The following is a 19,396-nucleotide window of genomic DNA, read 5'->3' as shown; positions in this document are numbered from 1 at the left end:
TACTATTTTGCCATTATATGCTTCTACTATTTTGCCATTATATGCTTCGAATAATAAAAATACTCCCGTGGCGTGCTGAGCGAAACGTGTGATTTCGGCGTGGCAGTCAAAGTGAGAAGGATGAACGTTACGTTAACGTAACGTTCGATTTATCGAACGACCTGTTAAAAAAATCTGAGAAAAATGTAAAAAATATGAAACGTATCTACGTCGTAAAAATATTGAAACAAAGGACTTTGAATTAGCAACGAAAGGAGAAAGGTGATGGAAAAATCATGGAGGCAATCGATTTACATCGGCGAAGAAGCCGTTTATTATGTTACAGTCGCGTGATTCCATTCGACTCCCACGAGTCCCCGGCGTATCCCAGTCTGAAGAAGTATACTTTGAAAGTTTACAACAAGTGTTCCCTCTTCGAAATCTCACATCTAAGGTGCTAAGATATCTACAGTGATATAATTCTTCTTACACGACTATACACGCATTCGGCCGGGTCGTTCGTCAATTTCTTTCTTACGTTTCTTTATTTTATTCTTCGTTATCGACGACGATTATCGATGAAACAATCGTTTCGTTATTACCGTTTAACATTATCGACCCGTCTTTTTTTCTTGTTCTTCTCTCTCTTTATATATGTACACGAAATAACCTTTATTGCTACTTTACAAGATCTCTGTGTGGTCGGACACGCGAATATTTTCGCACGTGTGTCACTCTCTTCCGTTTCCTACACCTTTTACGCCACCATTTTATGTATGTAGTAGTATATATGTATGTGTATGCCGAGATGTATCAGCAGTGTGGACTGTGTCAAGCGCAATATATCAATTGGAAGTACGCGAACAGTGGGAAAAGTTTGAAATTCAGTGTCGCGTAATCAATTTGTCTTCTTTTCTTCCGCTCTCTTCCTTTTTCTGCGATCACTGTAACTCCACCGAAAGGAAAGAAAGATTCTTTTTTTCTTTTCAATACGTAGGAAGATTCTAAATTTATATTCGATCGTTAGACTACGTTCGAATGAAACATTCTCTTTTCTTCTTTTTTCTTTTTTTTTTTCGTGGAAAGTAACCCGAGGGAACGAACAAGTTTAAAAGGTGATTCGAAAATATGAGCGACGAAGTTTTAAAAAAGATCGGAATTTCCTTCGGGAGAGTTTGCTTCGATTTACTACTTTCTTCTCTTCTATCGCTACATCTGTCCAGTCTGACCACTGTTATCGCGCTTAGGCCGTGCGTTCTCGTTTTTCTAATTACACCAAAATTTCTCTCTCTCTCTCTCACTTTCACTCTCCCTCTCTCTCACTCTCTCTCTCTCTCTCTCTCTCTCTCTCTCTCTCTCTCTCTCTCTCTCTCTCTCTCTCTCTCTCTCTCTCTCTCTCTCTCTCTCTCTCTCTCTCTCTCTCTCTCTCTCTCTCTCTCTCTCTCTCTCTCTCTCTCTCTCTCTCTCTCTCTCTCTCTCTCTCTCTCTCTCTCTCTCTCTCTCTCTCTCTCTCTCTCTCTCTCTCTCTCTCTCTCTCTCTCTCTCTCTCTCTCTCTCTCTCTCTCTCTCTCTCTCTCTCTCTCTCTCTCTCTCTCTCTCTCTCTCTCTCTCTCTCTCTCTCTCTCTCTCTCTCTCTCTCTCTCTCTCTCTCTCTCTCTCTCTCTCTCTCTCTCTCTCTCTCTCTCTCTCTCTCTCTCTCTCTCTCTCTCTCTCTCTCTCTCTCTCTCTCTCTCTCTCTCTCTCACTCTTCGTTCCCCTTTCCGTTCGTTTCTGTTTAATCCTTTCGTACTATTTTTAATCTCGCTAAAAGTATCGTTAGAAAAAGACGGTTATAAAAAAGCAATGAAAATATCCCGGATTGAAAATTTCGATTCGGTTAAACGTTTATTAAAAATCACGGTGTAAGTTATTTACGAATTGTCTCTCGTTCTCTACGCTTACGATACCGCGACGTTTCTCTTTTGCAACTATTTCGAGCTTGAACGATCATCGGGTGTCCAAATAATTGCCGACGAAAGGATTAAATCCTAATCTTCTGCTTCCTGCCATCGTTAATCGTGTGCGTTGTACGTACTCGAGTCATCTTGGTCTATTAAATCGGCGACTGAAACTGTAGAAAAATAAATTATTATATCGGTGATCGTGTTCGAGTATATAGTCTACGTTCCCGTGGAATTATCCTACGGACCACACGATACCTAATGTTTCACGAAGTCCGTAACAATTACGACTAAACGAATCTTGAGTACAAAATAAGACGAACTCGAAAAACTATCACGTGGGAAAGAGAAAGGAAATATCGTGAAACGATCCTCTTTTAATTAAGAAAGGCAGAAGAATTGTTTCAGATTGCCTTATTTTGATCTCAGAAGTCGTTTAATAGAGAGTAATGCCGGGGACTTGATGAAATGCCTTGCACGTTCAGAAGCGAATCGGGTCTAAGCTCCTATAAGAAATTTCACCGTCTTCGAATTGGCTTTTCCTCGTACAAATCGACGAACCTGCTCGCAGAAAAATACAGTAGAATCGAAACTATCGAGAAACTGTTTCCGTTCTAACGGACCTTGCTAGATAGATATTCGTAGTTCAAACATGACGAAAACATTCTGCTCTTGATCGTAATAAACAGTCAACCTGCTCTTTTCTGTCGTTACGACGTATTTAAATCGTAACGAGCTATTTTAAATACATTCAAACTCGATGATGCTTAATTTAACGACAGCTTTTAAAACCTTCAAATTACGCAGCATTTCATTTCCTCTTCTCGTATTCCACGTTCTCGGAGCACGTAGGTACTTGACATTATTTTTTACGTATTTATTCGTTGAAATTCTCCGAGTATATTTATACTAAACACGCGTGCAATCTTCCCTGCTCGTGTCACATTTTCGATGTTTCTTTTACCTTTTCCACTTTTTTAAAGTTCTTCTTTACAGTCCTTTTTTTTTAAACAATTCTACGAGAACAAAGCTCCAATAACAGACGAAGTATTTTTCTTGGAACTTCTCTACAAGATTTTTTGCAATATATAACAATTCCTTTACTTTCAATTTTCAATTATATAGAATGTACAACCCCCTTTCTTCGACTATCGATAGTATCTACGTATCGACTTGCAATTTTCCTATACAACAACTGTACCTGCGATTCGACTTATTAACTGTGTTTAATTACAACGCGTAATCTGGCCTATAATGTCCGGCAATATTTAATTATTGTAACAATTACACCGTAGACATACGAAATTCCATTTTAATCGATTAATTTTTATCCCTGGTCGAATCATTACGACGATTAAATTCTAAATTTCTCGAGAAAAAACACCGACAAAATTTTCCTCTATTACCGAGGAAATCGATGTAGGATGTTCCTTTTGGTGCGAAGACAAAGCGCTAGGCGCTCGATCACCGTGAAGTCACCTTCGAAGTCTACGATCTTCTTCGCGAGTATTATTGAACACGAAACAGAGCTGACAGAAAATTTTGTATTCTCGTCGTATCGCGACGATTCGGATCGAAATCGTAAGAAAGCACACAGTCGACAGCGTCGATGACCGAAAGAACGTATATTTAGAGGAAACGGCGATTCTCCGGAAGCCACGTTAGGAAAAAGACCTACCACTATGTAGTTGACCACGCCCACGCTCGTAATGCTTTCAATTATTCTTTTTTAATTAATCGCGTCTTGGAACGTGCTCGTCGCGGAATCTAGAAAAATAGAGTTGACTTGATTGCAAGAACCGTATCAGCGTATCTATCACAAGGATTACGAGCTAGACACTTTCTTAAGTTACATATCGATTCTCTATAGTGACGAGGATCGATCGATGTTCGATCGAATGGCATTTTCTTTCTTTCATCTTCGACTAACACTTATCCTAGATATGCGCGAATCGACCGGATTCTTTCCTAACTTTCTCGTTTCATTATCATTTGGAAACTTCTATATATTTCGTATGTCGTTTCGACGCGAGAAAGTTTGGACTTTTATTTTTTCGTTTCCATCGAACCGATTAGTCGAAACCAGCCAACTATCGACGAAGTTTACTATCTTTCTTCTCGATTCTACGTAAAATAGGAGTCCTTCGAAGGCCTACCACTAACTAAGACAATCCACGACGTCCACAATGAGAAAACGTATAGTACGATGTTGAAACAACACTTTCATTAATATCGATTAGTTTCGCTCTAAACGTACTTTGTTTCTTCCATTTGTACCCTGTTCTTCATCCTCAATGAACGATATAATCGTTATCAGCAGTAGACTAAGGTTGTGACAGCGGTAAGAATTTTTCTCCGGTGGCTGACTTTCTTTAAAGGCTGACCAGGCCTGGGCGCCTCTTCGATAAATAAAATCTCTCAAACAACCATCTTAATTACTTACAAAATAACCAAACAGTTTGTCGTATAAGTATCTTTCGCGTGAAACTTCTCGCCAAGGAATCAAGGTCGAAAATTGTGGTCGAAAAAGCAATCTAATCAGCCCAGTCCTCGATTTTCTTTCAAACTCTTCCGATCTCGTAGATCGTTCGTCTTTCGTCCGAGACCTCTCTGTCGTATCTTTGCAATTTTTCCTATTTCGTATCCGAACTTGAACATTTCGAGTAATCGACGTCTCGTCCTCTTTCATCGTCTCGATTTCGTTCGTCTCTTCGAAGATTATCGAGAGAGAGAGAGAGAGAGAGAGGAGCCTTGCTCGACGAAAGGTCTCTTCGTGAACGAAGAAGGGTTTTGCGTTGAAGTTTTTAGAGCCTTCGAGTATTAGCCTACTGATAGATGATCGGATGAGTGGGTTCGACTGGCAGGTCACTGTCCAAATTCAAGGACACGCCGTCCTTGGATACCAGGTAGTGGGTGAGCAGCTGACCTTTGCCCTTGACGAACACCAGGCCGCGTTGTTCGAAGCCGAAGCCAAACGGCTCCAGAATCCTCCGGGTCTCGTCTGTGACCTACGATTTTAATATTTAATATTTTGAATATAAATTATTTATCGAGAATTTCTACTAAAACTATTACTTCCATACCTGACGGAATAAGTATTTTCGAGTTATACGATTTTGCAAATATTTTACCTGGATGCAGCCCACTTTTCCAGTGCTTTCCATTCTAGACGCCACGTTCACGGTATTTCCCCAGATATCGTAATGAGGTTTCCTGGCGCCAATAACCCCAGCAGTCACAGGGCCGTGATTGATACCCATTTTGAGAACAAAGTGATTGAAGCTTTGCTCGTTGATGCTCGACAATGCTTTCTTCAACTCCAGGGCGAATTCGACGAGGGTGGACAAGTGACCCCACCGAGGAGCATCCTCGGACTCCTCTGAGTCTGTGATTCCGGATGCCGCCATGTATGTCGAGCCTATCGTCTTGATCTTGATGATGTCCTTGAATTTAGTTTGATCGAGGATCTAACGAAAGAAGAAACGGAAATGGAAAGTCGATAGAAAATTGATATATCGATTGCCATATTTAATCCCTTAAAAGTTCTGATCTAAGATCCCTATCAAATGTAGGAAAATATCTAAGGAAAGGTCCTTTTCGCTGTTCAATTGCTTTGTTATTTTTACAAATATAACCTTTTTGTACAAAATTATATCGCAGAATTTTGTCCTTTTTATCGAAAGCTTCTGTTTTCGTATTTACGATAACGCATAACGTTTCAGAAATAGAATTTTAAATCGAGGGGTCGTAGAAACTCGCCAACGATACTTACCGCATCGAAATCGGATATGACTTCGTTCAAGAACCTGAGACACTCGAGGCCCTGGTTATTGATGCTCTCTTCGCTGTAGAAATCGGCGAAGTTCGGCATACTAGCGAACAGAACACCCACTTCGGCGTAGCTTTGACTGTAGAGATCATCGTGGTGTCTCGCACTCGATAGAAAATAAGCAGCCACGTGCGGCGGAAGGATGTTGTAGATGAGGGCGCCGTTTCTGCGCGTCATGTCCGCCGCCCTTTCTCTCTGCGCCTCCACCTCCCTTCCTCGTAGGTACAACATCCTCCTCGACTTTTCCGCCTGCAAATCGATCGAATCCTCATCGTGCGAGTCGTCGAAACCGAGCTACTTTACCATTAACGTAACCTTTCATTTATTTTTCAACAGGGTTTGGTTCAAAGTTTAATAGTTTTATTGAAAATATTCATCGACGAATAATTTCGTGAAACACTTTTCCATTCGTTTTTTCTTTTTTCGTTTACCCTGCGAGAAGCAAGGGGAGATTTCTGGCTCGGTTTCATTTACGTTAAATGCAAACCGCGATTTTCCCCTCGTGAAAGACAGACGGGAACGAAGGATGCGCCCTCGACTGTCGGGACAAGTGCAGCCCTCGACTTTGATGAATCCGTTCGAGAGCTTCGTACGAAGGCTCGATTATTTATCGTCGCTCGAGGAGAAATTGAATTCTCCCTATCTCTACGTGGAACATTTTAATTTACCAAAACAATTTCGATAGAGCAAAGATTCGCTGATAGAACTGGCAGGATGAGAAGACGTTTGCAAAAAACAGAGAAAGTATCGTGTATTTCGATATTTCAAGTATATTGAATTATTTAGGCAGATCGAAATTTTTTAAAAATCTAAAGATAATACTTGATAATAATTGTATAATATGGTAATATACCTATCCACCATTTTTTTTTTCTTTTCGGTAATATTTCGCCGTTTGCAGAAATGAATTCTCTCAAGCAAGTCTTGCAAAGAAACGTTTTCTTTTTCTTTTAAGAGACAGCTTGTCCAACCTTGGTATTTCATTCGACGGAAATTTATGATAAATAATTCTTTCCCAATTCTATAAACAAGGATGTTACGATGTTTCCAAATTATCTGACATCTGATTTAAGTAACGTTATTGCATATATTACTTACATATCTGGACACGATGACCAGACAAGTAGCTACGATGAGAAGAGTGGCGGATAGGCAATATTTCGATGGAAGGGGGGTCGGTTCGAGGGTAGAAGCGTAATCCTCCCAGTCCAGCCTCGCATTGAGTAGACAGATGTTGATGAAACACTGGACGCCCGAGATACCGTACATTAAGTACGCCTTGCCTAGATAGCATATGTAGGTCGGCATCGAGGTCGCCACAAGTGTAAGCACACCGATGTACGAGTAGTAGGAAGGATATGGACACCTCGAAGACAGAGTTATGGTGGCGTTTAGGGGCGGAATAGTTTCCTCGATGACCACGCAGTTGAACTGTAAAATGGGACAGAGAAGTTAACAGCTCAGAAAAATAGCGTAAAATGGCTTTATTTTCTTTTCCTCTTGCTTTCCTGTTAATAATAGTTCAATGGCTACGTATTTATTCACTAAGACGTTTGTTAAGTATCAAAATTCTTTTGAATTATTCGTTAACTGGTTAACTATATATTAACACGTTAATACGATATTACGCTTTCCCGTTGCTATGGTACAAGCAAGTGGAACAACTATAAATCACTGTAGGAAATTAAAAGTTCTTTTACTTTTGAATGAAAATAATACGATCGTCTTAAATAATTTATCGAATAGATGTAGGTAGGTGTATGGACAACCAATAGAGTGTAGTTGTGATTATCGTTCCGGTTTATTTTGTATGTGTTTTATTTATGCTCAAGTTTATGTTTTGCGTAAGATCTGTAAGCGCAAGTCATCGTAAAACCGGAAGGAAAACGGAATGAAAGAAAAAAGATGTTAATTTGTTTGGTTGAATTAATAATAATAAATATACGTACCATATCGAGAATCAGAAAAATACCAAGGGAAAATGTCATCATAAGAGCCAAAGCTCTTCTCAGCCACATAGCCTTGATGGCACTGCCGAGACACGTGGCACCAGCCAAAACTACCGCGAATAGCACCACTATCCCGATACCGCCCCATGTGAAAGGTCCCCAGGGCTGAAACCTCCAAACTGGGGCGGCACAGATCATCACCAATGGCCCACCGAGCAATGACAAAGGGGAAAATGCTTCTTCGGCGTGGTGAAACGCAGACTCCACCTTCGAGTCCTTGAACCGCAAGGTCAACCAGTACGCGTGACCTTTCAAATGTGCTCCGCCAGCTATAATTAATATTATTTGCTTGTAAATAGAAAGATCTATGAAACGAATTTGACAGTAAATCATACAAAACACGTACATAAGATATCGATCGCAAAGTGAATCTTCTGTTAATTTTATTATCAATGAAAAATTGATGCTACATGTATCGATAACAACTTCTTTTACATAAATAGATTTCTGAGCAAAGAATTTTCTAGGCTGTGGCAGATTTATAGACCTTTTTTCAGGATGCTCTTTAATTTCCATTTTTAAACAAACTACACTTACCAAGACGTTTTACCTTCGAATAACAATTTAATCATTAATAATAATCAACGATCAAATACTTCAACTTCCTCACTTTTGTTATCCAGTTCCTTCCTCAGCCTCTGTCTAAATTCCTCCGAGTCCTCCTTATTGTTATTTCTTTCGTTTCCTGCGTCGATCGTCTTCCTGGCGTCCTCCGTGAGCGAGGCGATGCTCTTGGTGGCAGCTGGCTTGAAGGGTTTCAACGCCCGGACTATGAAGTATGTGACGATGCCCGCTTTCTGTAGTGCCTCTTCTCTGTCCTCGCCGTGCGCTGGCTCGACCTCGAACTCGCCATTCAGGAAGCTCAGCGTCGCGTTCGAGATGTGCACCCTCCTTCAAGCCATTACAATATCGTTCGTGTCGATCGTTCCTCGCTTACGAGCTTTTATCTCGCGAATCTGACTACAGGATTATTCGGCAAAGAGAAGAAAGGAAGGAAAATTTCGAGACGTTTGCGATTGGCAAAACGGTCCTGATTATCCAACGACGTGGGCGTGGCCATAAAATAGGACTGAAAGGAGAATTCACGTACCTATTCTGTATTCATGGTAATGTCGAAGGGCGTTCGAGCGTCTTTCGCAAACGATTCTCTGGCTGCAACTCGCCGTTACGTTATTGTTCTCGAGTGAATTGTAGTTCGTGTGAATAATAACAAGGTTACGGTACCGCCGGTTAAAATAGTTGGCCAAACTTGTATTTAACGTGAATTCTGGTTTATATTTTATCACAAAGTGGCATTAAAGATCGGAAAATTAAGAAAATATATTCGTGTTTTTTCCCTATGATCTTCGAATGGACGAAGTGAAATCGAAATGAAGAGATCGCTGTCGCGTTACGTGTTACGGAAAAGGAACGGAAGAATCGCGTGACAGGGAGGACCGAGACCAATGAGATTTCTAATATGTATTAGCCTGATGGGACAAAAGAAACAATTACAATGGCTGGGTAGACGATGCTTTTAAAGCACGACTATCGAGGGGCAGTTTTTTACCACGCGACTCGGGCATCTCACCCTTTAACACAGCTAAAATTAAAGTACGACAGGGCATCAAAAACTGCTTGCCAGGCGTTTCACCAGGTAATTAATATCAAAGATATACGGAGTGCGCTCATTACGTGTCCACCGACGTCAAGGACGCGTTTTATACGTCGTCGCATCGATATCGTTTAGCTCCCGAATCAGGCAGCTTCCTCGCGCCTCTCTTCTACTTTATCCCTTTTGAATTTCGGGGATTGACAAGGTCAAGAAGTCAGAACGTCGATACTGATATCGTTTCTTTCTTTTTTTTTTTTCTTTTTTAAAGGAATTTTCACCAAACGAGTATATAAAAGTCTATTATTGACATAATTCTATATTGAGAAGTATATTTAAATACTCCTCTATTTTGCAAACAAAAAACAGGCGCAATATAAATAAATCACCTAGATTACTTTTTTCCTTTCTTCGTAAAATTTAAACACCTTTGATAAATATTCTTTACGATAGTTCTTTTATTTGTAAAAAGACGTGTTCGAGTACTTGCTTCGCTTCCAAAGAAGAAAGAAGCCTACGCACGATTCGTTCGAATTTTCCTTGTGAAATTTAACTACACTCTGTTCAACTCCGACAAAATAATACTGAAATGTTTAGAGAAAGAAGAAAAGAGATTCTCACCCCGCCATTCCACTGCTCTCCATCTTGTTCGCGAGTTCGACATCCTTGCTGTACACATCGAATTGCCATTGTCTCTGTCCGAGGACACCGGCCAACACAGCACCAGTGTGTATACCCACCCTCATGTCGACAGGGCTATTGGTCTTTTGTTGCACGTACTTGATGGCGTCCACCATAGATAAGCCCATATAGACACAGAGAACAGCGTGGTCTGGTCTTTCCACGGGTGCTCCACTTATGCAGTAGTAACAGTCGCCGAGGATCTTTATTCGCAGCTGCTCGTATCTAAAGGTTTTCGAAATATCATTGTGCGTGAAAATAATGCAACTTAAGGTATATATTACGATATAATAGAACTCACGGTACGATAGTTGAATGTAAAATCCACGGTATAATTTAAAGTATAGTAGTTGAATTTATAGCGTAAAGGCAAAGTTTATAAGATATAAGAAGAGAATACAAAGTGCAAAAGTAAAATTTTCCAAGTAAATAACAGTGAAAGTTGAACTGGCTATCGATACGAAAATAGGCTTTTAATTGCCAAGCTTTCATCTTTTAAAGGTGAAGTTAATTGAAGAATTTCTAATTGAAATAAAACACGAGTAGATAAAAATTGAAATTCTCCGAGCAAGAAAATGCTCGAGAATCGTCGAAAGTTTGATGCACGATGGATTACGCGTAATCCGCTCTATATATTGATTAAGCTACCAGGAATTCGTGATTGAAGCGTTCGCATAGAAATGCAGTTGAGTGGCGGGAATTTCGATTTAGGAAAGTAAGGAAGGAGGATTTAATTTTTCACTGGATCTGAAGCCGCTATTTGGCAAATGAGAGGAAAGTACGTGTCAAGGAGCGTCTTAAGCGAAGGATGTTCCGCTGAAATTATACATTGACCTGTATCACTACCGATGCTGCAAGGGCTAAATCATCTATCTTCTGTAAACCCAGATTTAACCGATTTTAACCAGAGATAATCGACTTTTATATTTTCTATACTTCCATTTCCAGAGATTGGATCTCGATATTATCAAACCTACGATTTCGATGGTTCTCGCTAACGTTACGTTTTCGTCCCTTTTCCACGACTTTAATCCTCGTGCTCTTTCTTACAGAGGATTTCTGTAAATTAATTAAACAGAATATAAAAACACGGTGTAGAGTGGCTCGGGAAAGTATTTGAATATTCATAGAAACGGTCCGTGAATGTATTGTGTACGCTTTACAAGACGCTTTGGAATTTCATTAGCATCGTAACGAAACACAATTGCACACAATGCAAATGTATTTTGCAGAAATTACAACAACGCTTGAACGATCAATCTATTATTCTATATTAATATGTCTTAATATTTAATGACAACGAATATTTATGATCAGCGCTATAGAGATGCATCGATAGAAAATTTTCATTTATAGTAAATGCTGAAATAATTTCACGAATCATTGTATTTCCGATAATCCTCTTGCGACGTTCGAACGTGGACGGTTCGATAGAGTGAAATATCACGCGATAGAAATTCGTTAATGATACACCACTTTGTCCTCAGATGTATCGATTGTCGGAGACGCCCAGGTGAAGGACTCGCGAGTCTACCTCTCTTCGAGAACGATCGAGAAAACGAAGAAGAGACTGGCCAGAATTTTCCGATAAAGTCAATTTCGCGGCTGGCAATTTCAGGATTTTCATTATTCTCCGTATACGAAAGAAAGAGAGAGGAGAGAAAAGTGGAATGGAGCTCGTGAAAGCGTTTCGCGTTCGTTCTAACCGGGTCACAGCCGAGTGGACTGTAAACGAACGAATTCTTTCGCGGTGTCGATAGCTTCGCTGTCGATTAATTTGATCGTGCGTCGCGCCGTTTATCGACAACTGGTCGATTCGAGGCATGTACCGTTGACAAAAGCAACGTGCGTTTCCTTTGAACTTTATATTCGCGAAAATCCCGGTAATCGGGTACAGATTTATTTCGTGATTTCTTTGAATGCGTTGTCGAATGCCAGTTGCTTGATAATCTCGCTTAAAATTTGTTCTCTCTACATGTATTGTATTAAAACTTGTACTTTGACAATTGTAGCAACAATTCGCGTACCAACTTCTTAGATCTACTCAAAAAATTTGTCCAAATCGAACTAATAATAATCAGTCCTATCGATTCTAATTCTAACAAAAATTCGTGCATCGCTCCTTAGGCTCTGTCGAACGATTTTTCCAAAACTGAATCGCTTACCTTTCACTGAGTTGATCGAATCTAGCAAATAGCTCGTTGAGAATCTTCACTAGTTCGCTAGCGCTGTACGTGGAGGAAATCGCAGTAAAACCAACAATGTCCGCATACAGAATCGAGACATTCTCATGCCTGGACATGTAAATCTTCTTGAACTGCGTATCCAGCGAGGCGCCTAGGTCCTGTCGCATCATTACAGCCACGTGTTCCGGAAGCACGCTAAGCAGCAGCCTTTCCTGCTCGGCGCTTTGTTCCTCGATCACCAGTTGTACTTCCAGGCTCTGTCTGGTTTCTAAAAAGGCTCTACGTTGTTGAAACTCGGTCAGAGAGTAACTGGAAGCACCCAGAAGCATGGCGCCTATGGATAGCGTCACTGTCAGCACCTGGAAGAAACATTTTGCAAGAATTCTAGAACATTTAATTTTTAAAAATCGCTTTAAACACGTTGATGGTTATACGGAATACGATCATTGCGGTTCGATTTGTTCATAAAATTGTATTTAAAACACGTCGTGTCAAAAGGAAATGTTCAGATCGAATTATAATAAAACATACGACGAACGCTATTTTCAACGTTAATAGCAGTTTTATAAATTTGCGTATTGGCAGTCGATTGATAATAATTTCTGAGAAATCAATCGATTAAGTTAAATTGTACGCTATTTAACCGCATAGGCTGTCCCTTAATCCGCGATTTGATTCGAAACATCATAGTTCGAGACAGAAATTGTACGAAGCAATTTTACGAATTTGCATTTGACGTGCGATTTGACGTGTTTCAGTCCCGAAAATCACTGAAATCTGCATCATTGAGTGTATCGATAAGTTAATTTCATTGAACACGTGGTAAATTATCTGATGTGTTTAAATCTGCATTGCTACCATTTTTCTGTCACTTTTATATTCTACGTAGAATAGTTAATTGACAGCAACATGGTAGAAAAATATTTATTACAAAAATTATTAATACGTGTATAAAACGAATATATATACATACTAATACAAGATAACTAATTTTTAACGTTTTTTTAGCCACAGCTGTATCTGATTTTTAGAAGAAGAATACATGTGTACCACTTTTTCACTGAACTCCTCGATTGATTCCATCGAACAAATTAATCCACCTTAATCCACCCAGTGAAAAAAGACATATAGAACGCCCTCAAAGCTCTCAATTCCATTGCTCTCGACCTTTTTGTATTCACCGATAAATTATTCCCTCTTGTTAGGAATGCCTTTCATCGATTCCAGGTTAACCACGATTCCCAATTGCAACGCATCGGAACAATTAATACGAGAGATATTTCTACCCACCCCATTTCGTTCCGCGTTCCTAAATACCGAACGAAAAACGTCGCTGAATACAGCAAACCAACGGATCGATAATCCATTTTTGTTCACTTCGCATCGGCTCGGAGAATGCTTTCAAATACGTTCACGTGTTCCAGTTGACTGGTCGAAATCGCTGCAACACCTGTATCGCTTGTCATACCTCGGTGCTGTTTCTAATTTTCCGCATTCTACATGGAAAACTACAGAACGGAAGAATTCTTATTCATCCGGTACCGGCTTTGTCCGTTCGTGTGTCCCCGATGACAATTGGAAAATCGTAATTGAACGTTCCACAGCGGAGAAATTAGCACAGGCAACACTTTCGTCGTTATCGCTTTTATAGACCAATAACTTCGTTGAATATTATTTAGTAATATTTGCGTTGTAAACATTTCTTAGTAGATCTTCTCTTCTCGTTTTCTCTAAATTTCTGCAACTATTTTCTGTGATTTCTTCGATAGTTTCTATGATCTATCAAATCTTTGCGATTGTTCTATGGTAATTTCTGCGTAAATCTCCTCGACTTGTACCTTTTATCAATTAGTTAAAAAATAAGTTTTAGAATATCGTTGATCGTTACTTTCTCGTATAATAATTTACGTCCCATGGATAAATCCATCGTCCTTTAACTCGAATCCTTTAACAAATCCTTTAACAACGACATTTAACGCAACCCATTTTGTACCTGCTTGTTACTCGATGAAAGGGTTGACAGCTCCTTAATTAACCCTGATAAAGGGTTCATTGAACAACAATCAACGATCATTGCAATCGTTGGTGGAATAGATGGAGCCGGTGATTTCCGTGATCGAGCCGATGGCTTTCAAAGAAACGTTCCTGCCATTGAAAACCGATCGTATGTCGTGCATGGAAAGGCAGCATGTCGCGTCATTGCACATCTCTCTGTCTCCAGTTTTCTCTCTCTCTCTCTCTCTCTCTCTTTCTTCTCTTCTCTTTCTCTCTCTATTTTAAACAACCATTGACTGAACTCTACTCGACTGTTACTAACGATAGAACCACGTGCACGACTGGAACTTTCGCTTTCGTGGTCGTTCTTGTTTAGGAAAATTTGTAACAGAGTTCCTATCCACTGTTTCGTCACGGTTCACTACAAATTTGTAGACCGCCAACCCCGTTATTCCGAACGATAATAAGTGAAAAACGGATACAAATCGTCAGGATGGATATTTTCCTTCTTTGAGAATTAATTTTCTAATATTCAGAGGTTCTGAAGAATTTTAACGTTTGCTTCGACTGTACGTGCTATTGGTTGGTCATCTGATAAATTGGTAGGTTGATAAATATGTATAATAAGGGAAAACTGTTGCATAAAGATTCCACTGATTTGCAGAAGGAAGACGATAACCGAGTCTCGTTACACCGCAAAATTCTCGTAAATTTCAAAACGCTACGCATAGAAAGTTGATTACTTTTTATGCGAAACACTGCAGACTTTCACGAAGGCCTGAACGCAAGCTGACGTCGACGTTGCGTCTCATTTTAGCGAACGATTTTCCAGCTCGTGACGGTAGAACGTTCGGTAAATTTACCCCGGGGCATAATTTCCGACCTCGGAACTGCGAATTAAAGCAACATATACGAGCCACGAAGAAAAATGAAGCTAATTCAACAGGGTTGGAATATAGATGCCCGACAAACACAAAAATTCATAAATTCTATCCGTGCAACCCTAATTCACTCTGTGTACAAACTCACTCCTTCCACGCATCGATCATCGTGTCACGCGACAAAGAAAGTAATTATTTTCAAACTAGTCGCGAGTATAATCTCGTCGTCGAAACGTTCGTGTAATGATTTACGTTTGCATCGGTTGTACGAAAGAATTTGCGTTATTTTCAAAAGTTTCAATGAAACACCTTAAACTTCATTTTCATATATGTCGGAGTTACATTAAAGTTAGGGTTAGGGGCGTGAAACGAATCTTCATTTGGATTACACATTGTCGTTATGCAATAGAGGAGACATTGACTGGTGCAAATACGATTATTATAAAATTGGACGAGTAACCGTGGTAATACATACGTATATATATACAGGGTGGTTGGTAACTAGCGGTACAAGCGGAAAGGGGGTGATTCTATGCGAAAAAAGAAGTCGAAAATATAGAATAACAATTTTTTTTTTAATATATATACGGGGTGGTTGGTAACTAGTGGGACAAGCGGAAAGGGGGTGATTCTATGCGAAAAAAGAAGTCGAAAATATAGAATAACAATTTTTTTTTTAATTTTTCCATCGGGACAACGATCTGCAGTGAGATCCGTTATAACTTTTTTTTTTAATTTTTATTCTATATTTTTGACTTCTTCTTTCGCGTAGAATCACCCTCTTTCCTCTCGTACCACCAGTTACCAACCACCCTGTATATATGTGTCTATGAATTATTCAGGAGTCAGTCTCGTTAGCTGCAGTTTCTGAAATTTTTCTTTAATAATTCGCTTTTCCACAAGGCGGGCCGAAGAATTTGCGTTGCCAATTCTCTCACGTTCATTAGCGAGCCTCATCGAAGCTCGATTAAACGACGTTTCGATCATCGAGTCCCTGAATTCGAGCGTTCACTCCGGCGATGACGGATCAGAAACGCGAAGTTTAATTACGAACTTCCCTTGTCCGTTCGCCCCTTTCACGGAGGAACGTAGCAGCTTTAATTAGCGACCTGGCTAAACTGGACGCCGCCTATATTCGTAGAGCAGACTGATTAAAAACTCGGGAACGGTGGCCTTGTTCGTTGAAACGGTAACTGTGCTTCTTCCCTGAGACAATTAAGCAGGGTGTCGTGTTCTTAACAGTTTCCGTATATCTTAGCTGTGGTACCCTTCTCTTCTTCGTTTTCATATTTTTAATATTTGCATATGTAGGTAAACGCGGCCCTTCCAACGATTCGATAAAATATGAATGAAAATGCCTTTGCGAAACCGGTAACACGCATGATCTAAGATTATTACATTTAAATGTTAAGCATCGTATTTCCGTTAAAGGTAAAATAAAATGTCGTGTTTAGATTAAAGCGTGAGAAGCTAGAATCTTTCAATTAACTTCTCGTTGATAGACTGTCCAGGTTGATGGAGAATGGTAAGAGAGTGGTATCTCCGAGATTACAGTTATTTATTACCAGGAACAAATTGTCCCATAAAAATTGACAGCGAGCGAAAATGGCTTCCTATAAATTGGTGGAGCTGGGAACGTAATCAACTGGAGTGTTAACTTGTTGCACGACCGGTATGCTTCGCAAATTTTCTTTCTCAATTTGTTCCATTAATTTTTCCCATTTCGATCTGCCGTTTCTCCGAAAGACTTTATTTTAAACCAAACGAAAAATCATCCAAGCCAAACCGATTCTATTCCGACGGTGATCGCTCGATATTACGTTGAAACACGAAATTACATTTTATATCGGCTAATACGACCGGGGATGCTGATTAAAAAATAAAACAAGCTATCTAATCCAAAGATCCGTTATTTTAATCGACGTCGTAACGCGGCGAGTTCTATAAATTCTACGGGCTTCGTCTAAAATTAGAATAAAAACCCTGTAAAATCACGAAGCTCCTATAAAATAATTATTTCAACGAAATGCGTATCGCGTAAGCTAAAAGCGATTAACAAAAAATAAAAGGGAAAAACACTTCTGCGAACGTCCACCCACGGCTATCGACAACAGCAACGAGCGAGAGAAAAATGCTCTATTTAAAATTCGAACTGCCGCAGACCGCAAACTTACCAATCCCTTCCAACCGTGTAGCTTGGTATTTTCAAAAATAGCAAGCCAGTCCCGGGTGTATCGCGAACTCCGGTTCCATTCAACGTTCCATGCAGGGGCGTTCGAATAGAAAATAATCGAGGGCTTAGCCGCTCGAACGTGGAAAAGTTGTCACGCGCGCCGGCCACGGCTATTTTACAATGGATCGTTGGAGGCGCACGACCAGCCTCGCTGTGTATCGTTGCGTATCGATCGATCGAAACACGTAAGAAGCCAGCGGCAGCGACCACACGGCAAATTAGTTCGAGCGGATTGAACCGCGGCAACAGTTGTTTTCGTGAGGTCACGAGGCACGGTTCGATCATTAAATTACACGAAACCCGGGTGAAAATAAGCGAGCAACTTTTCGCAAGGTTGTTCGTCTTCGAGACACTCGATAGAGTCGAGTGAAATCGAAACGAACGAACGATACCGTGAAATATCGCGATTTCGAAGGAAGACGCTGGTTAGAGCCGCGGTTGTGGTCTAATTGCCACGATGGGAAACTCGAGAGCGTAAGTCAATTAAAAAGGCTGACAACGGGGATAATAGAGACACTCGTTCAACGGATAATCGATCACTCGAGTGAGGTTCAATCGCTGAGAATATAAAACGTCCTAATCCCAGCGGCTGCTATTGCTTCTTTGTTTAGCTCGGATAGCACGAAGTTCCGCTTAAGCTCGTAAATTTATTGCTCTGCTCGAGTCGATAAAGTATTATAAATTATCGGACTTTTTGTTTTTGATCATGCACGTTTGATTAATCTAGATAAGGTATCGAGTAGGTATAGGATAGTCGTATTATACATAGAGCCTTAAATTTACACCCCCAATTCGACCCGTCGCCAAAGCCTCGCCCCAAATACCCAACAGTTTCTCTTCTATCGGAGAAACATCAAGGTACGAACGTGAAGCAACACCTACCAAAACATCGATGGGTATCTGTGCAGGTGCTTTGGAGAGTCCAACGACGGAGATGATGTACACCAGTGCGGTGCTAATGGCAAGGAGGACGCAGAGGGGCAGTCTGAGGGGTAAAGTGGCGAACAGCAGGTAGAGCATGAGCAACAGCCAGCCTAGTCCGTCCCTAGGCGTGACCTCGGTGGACTTGAGGAACAGCTGAGTAAGTAGCTGTGCGGTTGACAGGTTCCAGGCCACGTGTGGAATCACCGACCAAAGCGCATCTTTCGCTCTAGGATTGTGTTTAGCCCAGGCCAGCAGGCCCAGATTCAATCCCAAGAAGACGGCGGTTAAGCTTCGAGTCGATAGCTCCTGACCAGGCGTGATCAACGAGTGAGCTGCGTAGAGGAGCGCCGAAAACAGGAAGTACTCGAGGCCACCCCGCCTCTGTTGAAGGGAGGAGGCGCGATATAGCGTCTCTAACTTGGCGCTGCTGAAGCTCGTCCGCAGCAGGTTCGACGGCCTGCCCGAGCTCAGGTAGGAATCCTCGTTCGAGGTCTCTTGACTTCGTAACATGGCGCTGCTATCTCTCTCTCGCCCTCTCACACTCTCTCTCTCTCACTCACTCTCTATCCGCTTCTCTTCGTTTCACATACTTTCGGTTGGGGCACGCGTTACACGCATGGAAACTTGGTCGGGTGACTTGGAACGCGATACCGTCGCAGGAACATCGTTGTCCGATGCGTTAAACCAACTTCGATCAGACGAATTTCAGTCTCGCGTTTCGTTTTTTCGTTCGCGGACAGACCCAACCTTGGATGTGGGTTTCTCGGTGAACCGCGTTTACGTCGCCTAAGTACACGCTTTTCCTCGATCAAGTTGGATGCTGACAGCGAGGATACCGGACTGCAGGGTATCCGTTGTACCGCAACCCTCGTGGCGATCGTTGCTCGCCACCAGGACACACACGCCTCGTTTTGCACTCTCACGCACTCTCACACACACGGGCGTTTTCGGATGCAGCTGCACCCGCGCGCGGGGTACTGGCCGGGTTACTACTGCCGGTGCTCTTTCTTCTCTCCTCGGAGGGAAGCGGACCGCCACTCTCTCCATCCGTCTCCGCTCCTTGCCGCTTCTACCGCCTCCGTTCACCTCCTCGCCCTCGTTACCGTCCAGGCTTGCGCCATACGACCCCCGACAGCTCCGACCCTCCA

The 19,396-nt window shown here is 41.2% G+C and overlaps 1 protein-coding gene across 1 annotated transcript; it reads right to left on the bottom strand.

Moving 5' to 3' along the window:
* Positions 1–2,898: 2,898 nt before the first annotated feature.
* On the bottom strand, positions 2,899–19,347 carry LOC100743487 (adenylate cyclase type 3). Its single transcript, XM_003486039.4, has 9 exons — positions 18,207–19,347; positions 12,195–12,574; positions 9,970–10,254; positions 8,368–8,648; positions 7,698–8,026; positions 6,847–7,179; positions 5,692–5,997; positions 5,051–5,386; positions 2,899–4,927 (listed from the first exon to the last, which is right to left on the bottom strand). Exons 1-9 carry the CDS (start codon positions 18,756–18,758, stop codon positions 4,745–4,747), a joined length of 2,985 nt encoding a protein of 994 aa, XP_003486087.1. The 5' UTR covers positions 18,759–19,347; the 3' UTR covers positions 2,899–4,744.
* Between the last annotated feature and the right edge of the window lie 49 nt (positions 19,348–19,396).

Source organism: Bombus impatiens, unplaced genomic scaffold (genome assembly GCF_000188095.3).
Source record: "Bombus impatiens unplaced genomic scaffold, BIMP_2.2 scf_0096, whole genome shotgun sequence".
NCBI classification, from domain to species: domain Eukaryota; kingdom Metazoa; phylum Arthropoda; class Insecta; order Hymenoptera; family Apidae; genus Bombus; species Bombus impatiens.
The sequence above is the reverse complement of the archived record's forward strand: the minus strand, read 5'-3'. Positions and strand labels throughout refer to the sequence as shown.